This window comes from Fusarium proliferatum, assembly GCF_900067095.1.
Source record: "Fusarium proliferatum ET1 genome assembly, contig: FPRO_scaffold007, whole genome shotgun sequence".
Taxonomy (NCBI): domain Eukaryota; kingdom Fungi; phylum Ascomycota; class Sordariomycetes; order Hypocreales; family Nectriaceae; genus Fusarium; species Fusarium proliferatum.
In genome coordinates this window covers 125,184-144,703 of record NW_022194796.1, presented here as the reverse complement: position 1 = coordinate 144,703, position 19,520 = coordinate 125,184, and the positions used below count along the sequence as shown (strand labels likewise).

Below are 19,520 nucleotides of genomic sequence, written 5' to 3'. Positions count from 1 at the left end.
ATGCTTTGACCAACCATGAGGCTTGTAGGTATGTTCACATGTATGCCATTCGAACTTACCCCTGACTGTATTGTGCTGGCTAGTGGTCCAAGTGTTGTTTAAACATGTTTGAATCGCCCAGTGTCTGATCCATCGCCTTTTCTCATGCTTCGATTACTTTTGTATCCCATACCATGAGGCTACTGTTTTAATCACTTTTTTATTCTTCCTTAATGTCTCTAGGAATATCCAGCGGGGTAGGTATTTTTCCCCCCTTAAGATCAGACCATTGCAAATTCTTTATGAGATATTGAAGGTTCGCCTATAATTGGGTTTGGATATATGCTGTCGTCAGACTACAATGTCAGAGCTTTGTGGACTTCTATGGTATCCAGGGCGAGTGATATTGTGACTGATCTAAATCATTTGAGAGATGCTTTATAGGTTCAGAACCTGAGCTGAGTAGGGAATTATGCGGTATTAGTCTGGACTAAAGACTTATCACAAACAACCGACGACCACCATCTTATCATGATTATGAATCGATAACTGTACCAAGCTCGAGGCGTGAAGTGTCTCAAGTTCCGAGAGTCTGGCCAGTAGCCGTCCCAGCCTGGCCTAGGTTCCTACATAAGGTACCCAGACAGACAGGGCATCGCGCCTCCTGGAAGTTGGACTCAGGCTCAGGCCTCGCCTCGTAGGGAGACGTACAATAATTACTCCGTATTAATGGACAATGGATGCTGGCCTCCGTGTCTGTACTCCATGGTGTCCCCTTACTGCGAATGAATGGCCCACTAGATTTCAGGTACATAATTTCAAATCTGACAGGCCGTTGCTGTAACTCCTTACACTCTTCATGGCTTTAAAAAGTCGTGATCACATCTCGTCGCCAAATTTTCCTGTTCCCCTCTTTCCCCCATCTCGTCTTACCGCCAGCTCTGCCTCTCTTTTGTGGTTTGTTGCGCCTCCAACTTCTCAGAGCGCAACTCCAGCCACTCCCGTCACGTTGTCGCCGGCTAGACCCCGCCCTCCACTGTCCGCGCCTAACCAGCCAGAAGCTGTAAAAGAGACCGGGACAAATCCCCCATTTCCAATCTTCAGCGACGCTTTGCCTAGACGCCCCTGATAAACCACGATCAACTCTAGTCGAAAGGTTTCTCTGTGTTGTCCTTTTTCATCATCGCCATCGACGTCCTTGATTCTATCGCCAAGAATCAGTGCCTCTCGTGACGGTCCGAAATCAACGTCTGCCAGCGCTCGCATTATCTCGACGGCAGGCAAGGACAAGACGCTTTACCTGGCCTGCGTCTATTCAAGCTCGAATACCACGAGCAACTCTTACGACTGCTCGGCCGGATCGATATTCTTTGCGGCCTGGTGCGGTGCCTCCTCTATTCTAAGCATCGGAAGCCGTCCACTCGTTGTCAGTCACTACAAACGATAAGACCAGCCCGATTCAATTTTCGGTTTTTGCAGCACTCAGTGAGCCTTAAGTTTTTCGAGCCTCTTACATCAACCGAGCTGAATTTCGCGCGCTACTCTCCAGAATGGCCGACCCATTTGCTCCACGCTCTATGAAGCGCAAGAACGTCAAAGGACTTGCACTCAAAGCGGCTGCCCCTCGACCCCCACCAACCGCCGAAACCAACCATCATGAGTACAGCGGAAGCCAAGATGCAGGTAAAGATGAACAGTTGGAGATCGGTATCGAATACAAGTTGGACCTAAGACCCGAGGATCTCGAAATTCTCAAGGAGTTAGGATCTGGTAACGGTGGTACGGTCAGCAAAGTGAAGCACCTAACAACGGGAACTGTGATGGCTCGCAAGGTCTGTATCCTGTGTCACGGAATTAAGGGGTTTCCTGTTAACATATTTGGCAGGTTATTCATGTGGAAGCGAAGCGAGAAATACGGAAGCGAATTGTCCGAGAACTCCAGATTATGCACGGCTGCCATTCTGACTACATCGTGACATTCTACGGTGCTTTCTTAACTCCAAATAACGATGTTATAATGTGTATGGAATATATGGATGTGGGGTCAGTTTGATATGATACATCCATGGCGATATGATAGCTGACACTGGACCAGTTCCCTTGATCGAGTCTCGAGGGTTTTTGGCCCCGTTCGAGTTGATGTTCTGGGTAAAATTGCAGAAGCGACTCTTGGTGGTCTGACATACCTTTACACCAAGCACCACATCATGCATCGTGATATTAAGCCATCCAATATTCTCGTCAACTCGAGGGGTTCGATCAAGCTTTGCGATTTTGGTGTTTCTGGCGAGCTTGTCAATTCTATCGCTGACACCTTTGTCGGTACTTCCACTTACATGGCACCCGAAAGAATCCAGGGTGAGAAGTATACGGTCAAGTCAGATGTCTGGAGTTTTGGTCTGAGCATCATGGAACTTGCTATTGGCAAATTTCCTTTTGCTGCCAGTGAGCAACTCTCAGATGGCGATTGCGCTCCTGCGGGTATTCTGGACTTGCTTCAACAGATTGTTCACGAACCGGCTCCCAAGCTTCCAAAGAGCGATGCTTTCCCTAGCATTCTTGACGATATGATTCAGAAGTGTCTTTACAAGGAGCCCGAACGTCGACCAACCCCCCAGGAGCTATTCGTAAGACGGATTTCCAATCTTGTTTGTTTTGACATGTGCTAATGTTATCAGGACCGTGATCACTTCGTACAAGCCGCCAAGCGTACACCAGTTGATCTTAGAGAGTGGGCTGTCGGTATGATGGAGCGTGACAATAGAAAATCCCACCTAGCGCCTCAGCTCTCTCCTGCAACCCAGGATCTTCTGCGCTCAAGTGACTCGCCCACCCAGTCCCAGCAGATACAGGCATCGGCCCAACCCGAAGAACGGTCTCACACTCCCACTTCTGGCGAGATCCCAATCGGCGGCGCTGGTATTATTTCCCCTCGTGATCAGTATGGCTCTGGCCAGAGCCGATCACCGCCTCGCAACGGATACCCTTCGTCACGCACACCAGCTTCAGCGCACCCCGGACTTGGACCCAGGGTTGTCACCACGAATTCCATTCCCAAGGTTTCAGGCTATCCTGACAGTGCTGGTCCTGTGAGCGCGAACGCTGCCACCTTTAGCTTACCCGTTCGACCAGCACCGCCAGGCGGACCTCTTCCCCCTCCGCCACCTCGAAAAGAGACTCCCGATGAGCTACGAAGGGAGAACCGCAGACAGGCAACGTTTGGATTGCCACCTAACCCTGGATACAATGTATCTTAAGGCTATTTTTTTTCGAATTGTTTCCTGGAGCTGCATCTCCCGAGATAACCTTGCCGAAAATCTTGGGACAGCAGCCTAAACCTGAAGATCATTTAGCATATCTCGGCGCACTGTTTTGAAATCTGCGGTGGTCTCTGGCTAGATCACTACACTTAAATCACTTCATATACCTTCTTCAAAACCCAAGGACGTGGTTTAGATTTGAGGAGGCGAAGATCTATTGATCTCGATTCCCGAGAGTCTATCTGCTGTTTCTAGTGTGGAGGAGTCATGTACAGAAACCGGCCCCATGTAGGAAACCTAAATTAAATCAATTCGCGGTTGAGTTGGCACCGTGATATCAAACGCGGACGAAAAGAGGTGTGACAAGTTGTGATTAACATTTGTGAGCTGACAGGGGCTCGCGTCAACTTCTTGCTATTCCGGGACGTCTCTTCCTACGAAGCCTTGTTCAAGGATATCAACGAGCTCATCCAGCGTAGAAATGACCAGGTCAGTATGGGCATGTTCAGCCAATGCTCGATTTACGTCATTCACGAGCAATACAGTAGCTGCGCCAGCCTTTCTGCCTGCGGTCATGTCGTCGATGGAGTCGCCCACCATGATAAGACCACTGGCGTCACCCTCGCCAGATTCGCCGTGTAAGCCCCAGTTCTTAGCGATGTGCAGGATACCGGCAGGATCAGGTTTGGGTGGGCGGAAGTCTCGCGTTACGATGGGATGAAAGCGAGAGCCTTCAAGAAACTTGTCCACAAGGTTCTGAACAGGGACATCAAAGTTGCGGGTGCATATCGCCTTGGGGATGGCATTGGCGTCGAGGTACGCCATTAGAGTCATCAGACCTGGTTGAGGGGTCTGGGCCTTCATGGCTTCGCGCTCAATATTGCGGATAGACTCAAGGGCAGTCCATTGTTCTGATTTCGGCAGAGTATCAATGTGCTCGAGTATGTCTGTTGTTTTTGTGATTCCTAAAACATCTCTCATTTCCTTGAACATGTATGTTTGGGGCTCGCTATATACTAGATTAGCGATGCATTCGTTGCGCCAACTCTTCTTGATATGTTGAGAATAGTATAAATGAAAAGATGAACCATCCTCTTTTTCAACCACCTCGGATAGTGGAGCAAAGAATATCATCAAGTATTCGTTTGTACAAGATATGTGAGTCAAGGTCATGTGCGGGAAACTTCCGTGCCATAAAATAAGAGTAGAGTGAGACTGTGGGTGCAGATCTTACCAAAGGGTGCCATCCATGTCAAAGACCACTCCCCGAAGTTTGGGGGTGTCGGCAGGACAGCTATGTTTGCCCTTCTTCAGTGGTATGAATCGCTTCGGATGTGATGAATTCATGATCGAGACCAAACGGCGTAGCATAGAGCTGAGCCTGAGGCAACTTGAAGGACAATAGAGTAAGGTTGATATCAAGGTCGAGAGTTCTCGGGAGAACTACCTATATGCAATTATATGGAGTTACTGAAATATCCCTCCTTGGTCTTTTCTCTCATCGATGATAAGAATGAGAGCCGTGTAGTTGGCAATGGTAATGAGTGCTTTGACTCAGAGATGACGCTCTTATTGGGGTGGGGACAGAAAGAAATCGGGGCTAAGAGTTCTTGGGTTACCTACCTGTTCCAGGGATTACACCTACCAAAGGTCCCCAACCTATAGTTTGTAGACACAGTATATTGCAGCACAATTGATAGGTAGAAATGCCAGTCACATTTGAACAAGCATAAGGTATCTAATGAATGCTTTATTAGCATCAGATGTCATCGTACCATTTGGGCAACAAACCACTTAACAGCACTCACTAACTTGGGTACTGAGACAACAGTGTACTTCTTCACATCGAGATATGGATATTCCGATACATCGTTATTATACTAAAAGGTCTTTCGAATTTAGGATGTCGATTATGGTGACGAGTAACAGCTATCATTCTCACCTAACTTTTGCCGAAAAAGTCTGCTACGTAAGGCATCTCTCATCAACCGGCTTTACAAGCCTCTTTCACATCTTTCACAGAACTGCAGTCTGTTCTCCTCGCCACTGCCATGGATTCATATTCATCAAGCCCAACTTCGCGACCATGTTTCGTCCCAACAACCACAAATTGACAGCTTTCATGTCCGGTGTTGAAACAAGGCTCAAATACCTCCCAGTCGGCCATAGGCCCAAGCCACACAATGGCTTCGACTTTCAGATCCTGCTCGGCGATGGACTTGATATATTGCGAGATCAAAGCCGGTTGGCGTGGATAGACGAACATTAGAGCTGTCACATCTGAATCCTGCAGCCTCGAAGTGACATCCCAACTACCACGAACAGTGTGTATGGCTTGTTCTGGAAGATATCTGTTGACATGGTCTCTCATACCAAGTTGCTGAACTTCAACTCCTTCAATATTAACTGAAGCATGATCAAAGCCACTGCGTTGGCATTGAGAGTTGAGATAAGCAAGGAAAAGAGCTTCTAGGAGCCCGGATCCGCTTCCGATCGAAAGCACAGTTGGCGTTTCTCCTAGAAGCTATTAGTTAGTCATTCACCAAGAACACCTTGCCTTAGAGAAGGGGTTCTCAGACTTTTGGCATGGTTCAACGAAAGCGTGGTGTTGGGGATTGCGTTGACTAGGTTCCGGAATAATTTGTAGGAAAGGCTTAGACAACAATCCGGAGTGCGGATTGGTGCTCCTTGTAAGTCGAGCTCAGGAAGGTCCATGTCCTTTATGGTGGGTTTCAAATGAAGAATCAAGTGCAATAATGTTGATAGAAAGGTCTGCTTAAATGCACGTTGGGAACATGACCCTTGATTTCAGAGATGAGGTGAAGTTTGCTCATAGTTAAACGCTAGATTTGTTCTGTGGGTTTGTCGAAGTGGCGTGCCGCCGTTGGATGGTGGGTGTAACACTGATAATTCACCTCACAAGTGAACCTATTTTCATTCCAAAAACAAAACAAAATTCCTTCTCCGCAGGATCACTCTCTTTTGTGATCAATGGACTATGGACGGAAATGCGACGAAAAGCATGCGTCTCACACAAACCAACTACGAGGAGGTCGAATCAGACTCTCAGAATGTACCGCCCGGAAACGTTCAACACCTACTTTCATACCGTCGAGGAAATTGCAGCACATGAGAGCACGAATCATCTTTCACGTCCATCAGAAGCACCTTACTCCTTCGAGCGATGGCTAACCCTGGTTCTTAGAACACGAAACCTCGATGCAAAAGCTACACAAGTTGTCAAACTTACACGAGCAGAGGCCAGGCTCGTCGTAGCAGCATCAGGCACCTCGATCATCACTGGGGAACACAACCGAGCATATCAAGAAGACATCCAGGAAGAAATCATCCCGCATTTATCGTCTCTCGACTTCCCTGCCGAAGGTCTCTTCATGCGTTTGGATCGTTGTTCACCTAAAGATGGTCGCCAAGCCGTACCGGGTAGGCTGTCTCTTCACTCCCCAATGGATATAATTATTCGCTTGATCACATCACAGCGAGCACGTAATGAAATATTGAGGAGTCTTGAAGGGGGGAGTCCGACTGTCGACTTGACCTTTGTTCCATTCAATAAACGTATGGGAAGCGAAAGGGAATACCGAGTCTACTGTGCACCTGAGACCGGAGCCATCTCCGCAGTAAGTCAATACTGTTGGCACAAGCCATGGCTCTTTGACTGTGAAGAGCACGAAAATCAGACAAGAGTAGTGGATCAAATCTGGGAGGGAATCCAAACGATTCACATATCAATCCTACATGATCTGGATCCGGACGACGGGCTGGATCAGCTGCTTTTAAAGCAAGGGCTGTCGTTCGATGTGTTTTACGACGAGATAGACGAAATATCCTAACTAGTCGAGTTGAACGTTTTCGGTGCGAGGAGCGGATGTAGATCGTGCTTATATTATTGGATTAATGATTGGGACCAACTCTATGGCCATTGTGAAAGGGTCGAGTTTCGAGTCGCACGAGGAAACAAAAAAAAACCAAACGACGGTGGTGTTACGGGTTTGTCTGCTTAGTTTCTACCAAATCCATAGGCGTGCTAGGTCTCTGAAACTATTTTCCCGTTCCTGATGATCTTGCGACTATATCTAGTGCGTACCTAGCCACGAGCTTGGATGACTGGATGGAAGTGTTTGGCCCTTGTTCCCCTCAAGATCCCATGCTTGTCCCGCCAGCCCGCGTTTAAACAACGGGCGCAGCCGGAAAGTGTGCATAGCCCCACTAGGCACTAGGCACTAGGCTAAGAGATCTCTCTAAGAGTGTTTTTTTATAATAGCAAGTCACGGAAAAGTCTAGACTATTCCTTTGAATGATAAAACGGACAATCTTCGCACATTATTGTTCATGTGAAAACTTGGTATGGGAGGGAAAGCACGAGATGCTTGCCTCTAAATAACTCTAATTTTCCCATATACAACTACAAAAACTTTGTTAGTGTCATTGAAGAAAGAGCTTGGAACATCTGCCATCCATTCCATTCTCTTTTTAAGCCGTAACTGTTGTGACTGAGCCAAAAGCGAGGGCGCCCTCTTGGAATACCAGGGTCACTAACAGAATATAGGTACCTTTCTCAACAGTAACAGGCACCTAATTAAACTACTCCCGCCAGCACCTCAGGCAATGGAAGTTAGGTACACTAAGGTAGGTTGCTAGAGGTACAGCCAATGCGAGGTCGTCTTGATAGCTGATCGAAGCCCCACACTAGCTGCCCGGGGTGCATGCATGTTCAGCGTCATCCTTATTTTCAAGACTATAATACTCCGTAAGCTGCATTGCTTTCCATTATATTCGATTTTACACCTACAACACCTGTTCCTGACCTTTCTAATTGATCCACCCAGGAGGACAAGCAGCGGAAATCACGACCGTGACAGCCTATTCCTCTCAAAAGGCTGACACTTGGAGACCAGCGCCACTGTTCTTATGGAGCTCTAAGACGAGGAGAATGAAGCGCGCCTCACAATCGTCTCACCACTCCAGACACGAGTACCATCAAAACAACCAACCATGAGCTCCGCCACAGGTTCATCCAACCTGGCATGGCCGCCTAAACAGCGGCCTTCCCAGCGAACGGTACGAAATCACTCGTTCTATAATTTCCTGCATGCATGACGGCGAGAAATGGGTAGATATCTGATGCATCGGGCAGAAATTGAAGAACGGAACCTTTATCATCCCCAGGACTGGCGAACGATCGAGGTCAGAATTCTCGTTAAGCACATCTACCAACGCAGTAGTTGCAGAGGATATCAACAAGAAACCGAAATATCAATCCTTCGAGGCCGCTGAATCCTTCGGTGACCGTGTCCACATTGTCGCACATAACATCAAGACTGCATTCATCTTAATATGGCTGTGGCTACATACTGAAGAAGGCCACGGAGTTCTCAAGTGTACACTTGCCTACGTACTTGGTAGTATGGGTACTTTTTTCCCACCCTTGACAGCCTTTCTTGGCAACAGAGATGGAAAGCATGTCTCTGCTACCATTACCGTTTACTTTCACCCAGCACGAACCGTTGGCTCTATGCTTGAGGCAACTGTTATAGCAGTCGTTGCTGTATTTTACGCGGAGGTCATATCGATGCTGTCGATGGGAATTGCAATTGCCATGAGATCCCAACTCGGCTTGACTGCCGCTGCTCACGTGCTGGTCCTCATTATCTGCATCGGAGGAGGACTGGGCTTTGTGGGTTGGGTAAAGCAAAGACTCAACAGCCCCCTTGTTAATGTCGGCTCAACCTTGGCATCGATCGCAATCATATCTGTAATCACCAAAGAGGAGGGCGTACAAGGAGGCTACTTTGACGACGACAAGATCGTCCAGGTCTTGAAATTGCTTCTTGTTGGCATCACCTGCACTTTAACAGTTAATGTATTAGTCTGGAGAATCTCGGCGAGGCGTGTGCTTCGTAGATCCATCATGACCGCCACCAGCTCTCTAGGCGACAAATTATCATCCATTACAAAAGGATTTCTCAGTGGAACGGAAGATGAATTCTGGACAAGCGAATATGGCCGAGTCTCTGCCCGGTACAACAGCGCATACACAACTATGAACTCAACACTCCGAGAAGCCAAATTTGAGTACTTCTTCCTGGGCCGAGAAACCTTTTATCCGCTTGATAAACGTCTTTCAAGATCGGTTGAGGCGCTCTCCCAAGCCATAGGAGGACTGCGAAGTGCACTCGAAAACCAATTCACTTTACTCAGAGAGGTTCCCAACCTGGAAGATACCTTCCCTTCACCGAAGCCCACAGGGATGACATCCACCTTGAATCGAGCCATTTCTGCATATATTGATGGTGTAGGTCAAACGTTATCTGACATCGATGAATCTGGAGAGAGCGAGGAAGAACGACTGGCGGAGAGAAACAAATCGGATACCGCTCTAGACGCAGCTCCCGCTTTTCAGGAGCCTTCTGACATCTTTGCCCTCTTCATCAACATGCTTGGCCCGTCAATCAAGTCCCTGGCTCATACGCTATCAGAAATCCTGCGTGAGCCTGCATTTGGACAGGATCCGAACAAAGATATCGCGGTGAACGAACAGTTGAGGGAGAGCCTTCGCGATGCTCTGAATCTTTACAATAATGCAAGGTCAGAGTCATTACAGGAGCTTTACCGTACCATTCAGATCGGACGTGCTAGATCTGAGAAAATCCAAGCGGATATAGAAGAAGTTGCTGCAGCCTGTGGGCATTTCTCCTTCAGTTTACAGGCTGTAGCTGAAGAGACTGATGCATATTTGGATGTTCTAGAGGACATCAGGTACACGACTGAGACGGCGCCGCGTTCATGGAGCTGGCTCAAATTTTGGAGGTACTTCGGCCGGACTGGACCTTCAGACAAAGATAGGGTTGAAGATCCGGAACGTGAGAGCTTGATACAGAAACCACCTGTGCCGAGATTGCGGAAATCTCAGATGCCCAAAGGTATTCCAGATACAATGGTCGCACGGCGAGATACCTTCAACTGGGATGCTGCCCCACAATCTAGCAGAGTCAAAAGAAGAGTTGCTCAGAAAATGCTCAAGATTTCCCGATTCATCGTACGGGAGGACATACTTTTTGGTATCAAAGTTGGTATTGGTGCTCTTCTCTGGGCCATGCTTGCTTTTATACCAAGCACAAGACCTATTTACCAGACATGGAGAGGTGAATGGGGTCTCCTTTCCTTCATGATCGTGGCGGCTATGACAACTGGCTCAGCGAATACGACTGGAACTGCCAGATTCAAAGGCACCCTCATTGGTGCAGCCTTTGCCGTGGTGTGCTGGACTGTCAGCCAAGGTAATGGCATTGCACTGGTGTTTCTGGGCGGCCTTGTAGCTTTGTTCAACTTCTACGTGATTCTGGTCATCAAAAAGGCTCCGCTGGGTAGAATTGCTTTGTTGGCATACAACGTGAGCACCCTTTATGCCTACAGCATTTCGCAAGATGTTGATGATGATGACGATGACGAGGGAGGGTCTAACCCCCTGATCTTGGACATTGCCTGGCATCGAGTTGTTGCGGTCACCCTAGGCATCCTGTGGGGCATTGTTGTTTGCCGAGTCCTCTGGCCGATTTCTGGTCGAAAGAAGTTCCGTGAAGGACTTTCTGTCTTGTATCTCCAGATGGGTCTCATATGGAAGCGTGGCCCTCTTACTGTGTCGCTCACTAAGGACAGCACACATAATAACACGCTTGACTACATGCGCGAGGGCGAACAGGCGGCTCTTCAACGATATGGTAGGCAGTCACTGCCACGTCTTTCTCAATCACGCTAACTCTGTGATAGCCTTCAAACTTGCGAGCCTGCGAACGGCTGCGAAGTCTGAATTTGAGCTTCGCGGTCCATTTCCAGACGCAGCTTATGGGCGCATCATGCGTTCCACCAAAAACATGCTCAATGGTTTCTATGCGATGCGTCTCATCACATCGAAACGAAATCAATTAACAGAAGGCGAGCGGGCATTGTTAGAGTACACAAGCACTGAGAGAGCTCTCCTTTGCCAGCGCATATGTCACGTCTTTCAAGTTATCGCGTCGTGCCTTATGCTTGAATACCCCTTGACTGATGCCATCCCTACGGTTGAGAACAACAAGGACCGACTCTTAGGGAAAATCTACCAATTCCGCAAGGAGCACATGAGTACGGATCTTTTGGGCGACGAGTCCCCTCTGATTGTTCAAGAGAGTGACTATGCTTTGCTGTACGCATACACACTCGTTACGCTACAAGTGGCAGCTGAATTAAACAAGGTGAGGGCCGAGATTGAAGCCCTGTATGGAGTTTTACACGAGGAAGCTCTGCTGCTGCAGTAGAGGAGGAAGGCTTGTCAAACAGGAGGTAAATGGTCTTTTGCATACTTAGTCATTCATGATACCAGAATCCATGTTCATCGCGCAGTGAGTTGGTGCATTCTCCGTGCCCTGTGTATTCTTTCTCGTGCGTAGGTAAATAAAAGCTAGCATTTTATGATATGAGGTTCAAAATATTACTGCTCTTCGTGATTATAGAAAGCTACCTATGTTCGTATGGGTTGTCCATCACACCCATCATTACCTTGCAGGCCCCTGAATCCCCTGACGCCATGAGTTATCGATAGCAGCAACTAAATAATATTTAGATCTGGACGTCCAGTCTAAACTGTACATTCCCTTAACCTGCCCAGTCGACCAACATCATACTCGACCCATCGAGCGATTCCCTTGCGTCCTGGTACGAGCACACTGCCTGGGTTCATTACATGACAACCCTCGTATGTGACGCAAAACGGCGGGGCTGTTGTGTCGAGCAAGACCATGGCTGTGGGTAGTGGGTACAGATGTAATGCTGAGGAGTAGTCCCAGTGAACGGGGCGAATAGCCTGGCGGAATGGTGCGAGGTAGCCTTGATCAAGAATAGTCTTGACAAGTTTCTGCGCGGCATGAACGTCGTGAGGAACAAGACGTGTGACGGGCGAGGCGGTAGCGGTAGCGGTAGGATCATCATGATGAGCAGCATCGATATCCATCGGCTGAACATCTTCGGGAGGTGCAGCACTTGAACCTGGTGCCTGTTCTCCACTGGCATCCTTCACCTTTGGTTTTAGACGGACAGAGGCTCGACGCAAACGAGCAGATACATCATCTCTAAAGATAACAAGTTCGTGGTTGGGGCCGAATAAACTGATTCGGCTTGGGTTCGACGTCCATACAGCAGTACCAGTTGACTTCCCTCCTGCTTCCGCATTGGCTGTCGCAAAGGCTCGACGTATTCTCGACGTGAACATTTCTGGCACTTGTTTTCGAGGCAAAGGAACAGAGGCGCCAGCTGTGAAGGAAGAGACCCAGGCGTCATTGTCTCCGGGAACAAAGACAAAGGTAGACGACTGGAGCAGTGTTGGAAAGTCTCCCAGAGTTGAAGCTAGGGCATCAAAGTATTCTTTATATTCGATACTTCCGCCACTGCCACCCCGTGCCAAAACAGCGTACTGAGTGAAGTTACCCATCAGCACGAATGTTAGAGGCGTTGAACCCTCAGGCTCTGAGGCATATCCTGAGAGGATCTTGCGTAATGCTTGAAGAGTTCGTGGTTGATCAAGGTTCAGTTCGCCAATAACAACGACGCGCCCACGTGACGGTGCAGTATCCTCCTCTGCTCTGCTGCGTAGAAGGCGCTTTTCGAGCCTGCGCATCTTGGTGCCCACGGCACGCTCGCTGCCAACACCCAGGAAATCGATCCAGCCAAAGCCCCCTCCTATGGTCTGCTCCTGGCCACCATCGGATGCGCTAATGCCCAGAGTCGCTTGACGACGTTCACACGGCGGCTGACCTATAAAGAAGCCTTGAAAACGGCCGCCTAGTGTACCTCCAACGCCGCTGCTGCCGCTCAGGCCCTTGCCCAAAGATTCGTCTTCTTCTTCATAGACACCGTCAACCAGCACGATCATCCCAGGACAAAACCATGCTGAATCGTCTGGGATAGCTACCGCCTGGGATAAGTCCAAGGCAATAGAACCAGTCAGGTCGCTGATGGCAAGATCGCCGGTGGGGAGGACAACCAGGAGCCCTAGTAGCATATGGCTGCTGCCATGCCGACCAAGGAGGTTCGCGATTGGCGTGAGTTTAAGTGAATGCTGGTTGGAAAGGGAACGGCTCAGGCTTTGTTTTCGAGAGGAGGAGACTGCGGAGGATTGGAAGGTTTCGTTACGGAGAAGACGTTGGTGAATTACATTGTAGCGATTTCGGAAAACTGTCGTTTTGTGTGATGCCGGTGGTAGTAATGAAGGCGTTGAAGTATCCCTAAGAAATGTTAGTCGCAAATTCAGTTGATCCATCGAATAGACAATACTGACTTTTCAAAGTGCTTTTTACCAACGTTGTATATGAACCTGGGTTGGTCATATGCGTCTATGATCTTAAGCCATGCTCGAGGATCGCTCGTCTCGCTTTCTTCTTGCTCCTCATCCACACCAAGTCCCGACATGCCGAAGCTTGTGTTGCTATCCTCCCTCCTAACTTCTGCCGGCCGTAGTCCCAACCGTGTGTTCAGGGTCTCGTTATCCTTGAGATCAAGCATACTATCCCCACGCGGCAGTCCTCTCGTTGGGCCAGTGATTCTGCCGCCGCTCATGTTACCCTCAAGGGTCTTGAGAATTTCCAGGAGCTCTTTACTTGAGCCCTCGACAATGACGCCTCCATTGCGGTTTTTCCAGCTTCTTGCAACCTCTTCAAGAACCCGTTCGGCCAAGCCTTCTTCTCGCCATCCTGAACCACAATGCCTTCCAATGAAGGAAGCTAGTTCTTGAAGGGCAGAGGATGTCAGGGTTAAAGAATGTTTTTTCGTGAATGTACGGAAAGCGAGCGGTCGAAGTGTCGGAGGAGGGAGTATGATCGGTAATATTGCAGCCTTAGGGGCATTGACAGCGAATGGCTTCAGTGGATGGATGGGGGTACCGAAGGCTGGAGAGGAAGATGGTATCGCAGACGACGGAGGGACCGCCCCTCGTTGTTTTCGGAATATAGGAGCTGGCGTCTTATCCATGATCTATACCGCTAGCTTGGCATGGCAGAGAAAGAAAGAAAAAGATAAAGAAAAAGAAAAGAGAAAAAAAGAATCCAACTTTTTGAATATGAATTCAACGTTGCTTGCTAATAGAATTTTGTGTATGGTGTTTTGGTTGATTTGCCTACCTCGTTGCGCAGGTCGTCTTGGAGGGTTCGCGCCGACCGCGTTCACGCGTTTAATTGACCCGTTAGATACATATACCCTCCATAGGCATGTATCGCGTGCACTAGGATCCTGCGAATGACCACATTCACGATCAAGGTAGAGTCAACACAATGATAGCTTCATTGAACCGGACACAGTAGTAAAGTCGATTTGAATTCTAAATAGGAGCCAAACGATGGGGTCAACATTTCGAAATGTTGCTCGGCACATGGCTGTACCTGTCAGAGCCATATCCAGCCTTTCTAGCAACCCTACAATTGTTTGTATTCAGCACCCAAGCCAGTACCACTTCAACAACACTCTGACCATGTTGTAGAAAGTTGTAAAGAATCCCAAATCTCCTTTTACAAACTACTTAAGCTATCTCGAGAAAGAACCGCCGGACGAGCGCCTAGCAATTGGGACTACTAGCGAGCTCCCTCCTACTCCTCAGTCCTTCACTGAGAATAAGGACTTCGTCAAGATTCTCAACGAGGTGATAACTGAGTACGGTCACCAAGATGAGGATCTTATCAATCAAGCACGCGCATTTGCCAGTCCGGGAGGCTTCAATCTGGGCTCAGGCGGTGCCTTTTTCTCACAAAAACGACCTAATAGAGGTGGATCTCGCAAGCAGGGAGCCGGAGGGGGAGCTGGAGGTGACGGTGCAGGAGGCGCCAGCGCTCAGGGAGGAGCCGGTGGTGGTGGAAGAGGAGGATATGTGCACCTCAGCGACCGAAGGAATCCCCCCGACTTTGGACGCATTGCATGGCCTGAGGATATCCTGGGAAGTGTTGAGGTGGACGGTAATGGCACCATCATCGGCAAAGTACAGCCAAGTGGAACGTATCGTATTCTGACGAACGAGGGAATGTAAGTCTAGAGGACACGAACACAGTCACGTCAAGTCGCTAACAAGTTTTCAAGCCTGGGACTCAGCCCATTCTTACAAGCAAAGTTGGTGGAGAGACTAAAGCGAGAAGAAGCCAAACAAAACTCACCAGGTTAGTGGAAAGGAGAATATTCATGGCCTAGTCGAACAAAGAAAAATCGACCGAGGCAGCCAATTATGATCAAGGGTTATGAAGACTGGAAGGAAACGAGATATGTATCATGACTGTAGGCAGAGATGAGTGTAACAAATACTGTCTGGCATTGACGTTTGTCAGATATAACTAAGGTACTCTTGAGACCAGAACCATCCAATGCTTGCATATGTAGACACGGACCAATACATGACAAGTTTTCATGGAGGACTGTTGGCTGGTAGCTGGAAGGGGTCGATAAATAATCATGATGTTATGGTTCAACATCAGATGTTTTGGTTATAGAAACAGATTTCGACTCGACAACTTATAAGTCTATGTTGGCAGAGTTTTGACAATTGATTTGATGGGAATTCAACGCCGTGAGCATATACAAGACACCACTGGTTTTGTAAATTGTTCTTGGGGTGACAGGTCAGACAACAGGAATGGATGTAACAAATGGGGAGAAAGACAGCTCATTAGGTTCTCTGATAAAGTATAAAGCGAAACGCCATCAGGAATATATAATAAGCTTCAAATGAGATAATCAAGATCTAGCTACAGAATTTCTGTGTCAACTATTGACATCCAATCCATATCCAACGTGCAAAATGCTGGATGGTATCCGTACCAAATCACCATTCTTATAAAGTGTTGAGAAAAGAGCCATTAGCCCATGCCTCAGGTGGTTCCACTGACCTGACCCCCTCCACAACAGTGACGACTACCTTAAGGTACCTAGGTAATCTACCCCAGTCAGTCGAGAGCTCTGCAACTTCTACACCACTAACGAATGCCTACCTACACAACATTACGATACGCGATTAGAATAAACTATCTAACCGGTCACCTACCTCCTCCATTTCGCCGCTTCATTTCCACCCGCTCTTCTCTTTTACGACAAACCACCCCGCGCTCGCTTCGTCAATACCACTATCCCTGCAATACCTGTACGACCGTCGCACCCAGTTCCTGACAGCCGAACCAAAAGCTCTGCAGCTCTGGAAACCCCGCCGACCGATCACTCTTCGACCTGGCCCGCCTTGACCTTGGGTCAGGGCATCGCATCGCCATGGCTCCCCGAGGTTTCGAGGACGAGGAGCTTACCATTTCCCTATCCTCCTCCCACGTTCGTCGCCCTCAACAGCAGCAACAACAGTCACAGCAGCAGCACGCTTCTAATGAGGCTCCTGCACCCGGTTCCCGCCCCGCCGATGCGCCGCTCAAGGAAAGGATCAAGACGGAACAGCGCATCGGCGCCTACAAGGTCCTTCGAACTCTAGGCGAGGGCTCTTTTGGAAAGGTCAAGCTTGCTATTCACAATGGAACCGGCCAGCAGGTTGCCCTCAAAATCATCGCCAGGAAGAAGCTTATCAGCCGCGATATGGCTGGGCGTGTTGAGCGTGAGATTGAATACTTGCAGCTCTTACGCCATCCTCATATCATCAAACTGTACGTTGCGCGCCCAACCTTGGCTAAATATATTGGTGTCGTTATGACTGACACCAATCTTCCAGTTTCACCGTCATCAAGACACCCAATGAAATCATCATGGTCCTCGAATATGCTGGAGGCGAACTCTTCGACTACATTGTTCAACATGGCCGGATGAAGGAGCCTGAAGCTCGCCGTTTCTTCCAGCAGATGCTTTGTGCCGTCGAATATTGTCATCGACACAAGATTGTTCACCGTGACTTAAAGCCCGAGAACTTGCTACTCGACGAAAACCTCAACGTCAAAATCGCCGATTTCGGCCTAAGCAATATTATGACCGATGGTAACTTTCTCAAGACCAGCTGTGGCAGTCCCAACTATGCTGCTCCTGAAGTCATCGGCGGCAAGTTATATGCTGGTCCCGAAGTCGATGTGTGGAGCTGCGGTGTTATTCTTTATGTTCTTTTGGTTGGTCGACTTCCCTTCGACGATGAACACATTCCAAGTTTGTTTGCCAAGATTGCAAAGGGCACATACAGCATACCGCAATGGATGCCCACTGGCGCTGCAAATCTCATCAAGAAGATGCTGGTGGTGAACCCCGTGCATCGTGCTACAATTGAGGATATCCGAGCCGATCCTTGGTTCACCACCGACCTGCCCGCTTACCTTCAACTTCCCGTTGAAGAATTCTTCAACACAGGCGTTGATCCAAACAAAGCCATTAAGAAGAACGACATCGCGCCGAATGCTTCAGAAAAGGTTCAAGAGAGACTGCATAATGAGGTCACTGAAAAGATCAGTAAGACTATGGGTTATGGTAAGAGTGATGTGGAGGAAGCGCTGCAGGCTGCCGAACCGTCCGCAATCAAGGATGCCTACATGATTGTAAGGGAAAACAAGATGATGCAAGTGAACCGTGAGTTCCTCTCTCTTTTTATGACTAATCTATCGCCGTATTGAAACTGATTTAGACAATCCTGAAGCCCTTCTAGCAGAGCCCGAGGGATCAAGCCCCATGCTAAGCATGTCTTCTGCCCGCTCAACGACTTCTCAAGCTACCACCACCCCTCGCCCGTACGTGAGCAAGGTCGGTATCTTGCCTTCAAGTTTACCAGCTTACCACAAGGACTATATGGAGCGGGAGAAGGCCGGTAGCGTCGAAAACTCACCACCCAAAGTGCTCATCAACGACGAACCTCCCAGCAACAGGACAGATGCGGAAAAGGAAGAGACAGCGCGCCGTTTACGGCCCCACTCGAGAAGTCAGTTGCGTATGGACGAAGCCAACACAAGGCCCCAAGGGATGACTCCTATTAACCCCCCTAAAAAGAATAAGCCAGTTCGTTGGCAGTTCGGCATCCGATCACGTAACTCGCCATGGGAAGCCCTTCTGTGCATCCACAAGGCACTTCATAAATTGGGCGCGACATACATCCCCGATGAAGATTATGAAACAAGAACTGCAGAAGAGCGAGCTGAAGCTTCAGGCGAAGGTAGCTTTGCGGATTCTCACGATAATAACCGGGGCTCAAGTTCAAGCATCGATCCTAAGAAACGTTACAATCTTCCCGCAGATCCTTGGCACATCAATGTGCGCTGGGATACTTCTGGTTGGTTCTCGAATCGGTTGTACTTGAATTATCAGAACTGACATCTTCCCAGCCATCAAGAAGAAGGCAGCCAGCGTTTCTGGCACTCCCAGCTCGCCGAGCACGCCAGAGGGCCAACATCACCCCAAAGAGCCTTTCGTTGCGCTACATATGGACATACAAATTTACGAAATGGAACATGGCGTGTACTTGGTCGACTTCAAGTGCTCTGGATACGAGACAGCCCATGGCCGACTGCTCGAGGAAAAAGATGTCACCAGTCCCTTTCCCTTCCTGGACATGGCCGCCAAGTTGATCATGCAACTCGCCGAGGCTGATTGAGAAACCTCATTTTGAAAAGGGCACTGACATTCCAAACTTACACCAATGGGCACGATACGTTTGGCTGCGAGCATGCTAGCTCTGCTTCGTACCCTGCCAGACGGTTATATGAATACACACATTCAAATTGGTTCATGAAATAGCAAGTGATCTACTGCCTGGGTTCCAGCAGATTTGCAGTCATTACTGTACCAAACGAAACGAATCTAATGGACATGTTGGTGATGTAACACTATGGACATTAGAGGAAAACCAAGAGGAAATGTCTCATTGCTAGGTTTTTTAATTTTCCATTCCATTTTGATAACAGGCGTCTTACTGTTCAACTTTGATGATATTTGGGTTATATAGGACACTATGCTGCTACGATTTTGACCAACCAGTCCCCATTCCCCATTCAATGTTTTTCTTCTTTTTTAAAGTTACGACTGGGTGGCAGGTCAGGCGCAGGATGTCTATGCTGCACAGAAGGATGTATTCAAAATGAGTCAAACACAAGCGAAAATATGTGAAGATGTGCATATAGTTGCTTATAATGCAATTTGCAGAGCATGATCATGGTCTTAAATTCTTTTCATGATGTTTTGTTGCTTCATAACTAGTCGTATATACCCAGGCAAATGCTTGCCCTATGCAAAGTAATATCGCAATTAGAAATCGGAAAACAGTAGTGTGATATCAAAATGCTCCAAAGACAA

General features: G+C 48.4%; 8 protein-coding genes across 8 annotated transcripts; 5 read left to right on the top strand and 3 right to left on the bottom strand.

Moving 5' to 3' along the window:
- Positions 1-1,529: 1,529 nt before the first annotated feature.
- FPRO_08136 (putative MAP kinase kinase) lies at positions 1,530-3,236 on the top strand (the record flags this gene model as incomplete). Its single annotated transcript, XM_031233732.1, has 4 exons — positions 1,530-1,811; positions 1,865-2,022; positions 2,075-2,606; positions 2,658-3,236. The coding sequence occupies 4 exons, from the start codon at positions 1,530-1,532 to the stop codon at positions 3,234-3,236; spliced, it is 1,551 nt and encodes a 516-aa protein (XP_031083539.1).
- A 417-nt stretch (positions 3,237-3,653) lies between these two features.
- Positions 3,654-4,586, bottom strand: FPRO_08137 (uncharacterized protein; the record flags this gene model as incomplete). Its single annotated transcript, XM_031233731.1, has 2 exons — positions 3,654-4,248; positions 4,474-4,586. 2 exons carry the CDS (start codon positions 4,584-4,586, stop codon positions 3,654-3,656), a joined length of 708 nt encoding a protein of 235 aa, XP_031083538.1.
- A 637-nt stretch (positions 4,587-5,223) lies between these two features.
- FPRO_08138 (uncharacterized protein) lies at positions 5,224-5,954 on the bottom strand (the record flags this gene model as incomplete). The annotated part of the gene is made up of 2 exons (XM_031233730.1): positions 5,224-5,756; positions 5,819-5,954. 2 exons carry the CDS (start codon positions 5,952-5,954, stop codon positions 5,224-5,226), a joined length of 669 nt encoding a protein of 222 aa, XP_031083537.1.
- A 356-nt stretch (positions 5,955-6,310) lies between these two features.
- FPRO_08139 (uncharacterized protein) lies at positions 6,311-7,090 on the top strand (the record flags this gene model as incomplete). Its single annotated transcript, XM_031233729.1, has 1 exon — positions 6,311-7,090. One exon carries the CDS (start codon positions 6,311-6,313, stop codon positions 7,088-7,090), a length of 780 nt encoding a protein of 259 aa, XP_031083536.1.
- A 1,162-nt stretch (positions 7,091-8,252) lies between these two features.
- On the top strand, positions 8,253-11,554 carry FPRO_08140 (uncharacterized protein; the record flags this gene model as incomplete). Its single annotated transcript, XM_031233727.1, has 3 exons — positions 8,253-8,318; positions 8,395-10,978; positions 11,028-11,554. 3 exons carry the CDS (start codon positions 8,253-8,255, stop codon positions 11,552-11,554), a joined length of 3,177 nt encoding a protein of 1,058 aa, XP_031083535.1.
- A 320-nt stretch (positions 11,555-11,874) lies between these two features.
- On the bottom strand, positions 11,875-14,258 carry FPRO_08141 (uncharacterized protein; the record flags this gene model as incomplete). The annotated part of the gene is made up of 2 exons (XM_031233726.1): positions 11,875-13,516; positions 13,570-14,258. The coding sequence occupies 2 exons, from the start codon at positions 14,256-14,258 to the stop codon at positions 11,875-11,877; spliced, it is 2,331 nt and encodes a 776-aa protein (XP_031083534.1).
- A 364-nt stretch (positions 14,259-14,622) lies between these two features.
- FPRO_08142 (uncharacterized protein) lies at positions 14,623-15,435 on the top strand (the record flags this gene model as incomplete). The annotated part of the gene is made up of 3 exons (XM_031233725.1): positions 14,623-14,706; positions 14,764-15,299; positions 15,354-15,435. The coding sequence occupies 3 exons, from the start codon at positions 14,623-14,625 to the stop codon at positions 15,433-15,435; spliced, it is 702 nt and encodes a 233-aa protein (XP_031083533.1).
- A 1,091-nt stretch (positions 15,436-16,526) lies between these two features.
- On the top strand, positions 16,527-18,822 carry FPRO_08143 (putative serine/threonine protein kinase (SNF1); the record flags this gene model as incomplete). Its single annotated transcript, XM_031233724.1, has 4 exons — positions 16,527-16,906; positions 16,972-17,807; positions 17,863-18,501; positions 18,554-18,822. The coding sequence occupies 4 exons, from the start codon at positions 16,527-16,529 to the stop codon at positions 18,820-18,822; spliced, it is 2,124 nt and encodes a 707-aa protein (XP_031083532.1).
- Between the last annotated feature and the right edge of the window lie 698 nt (positions 18,823-19,520).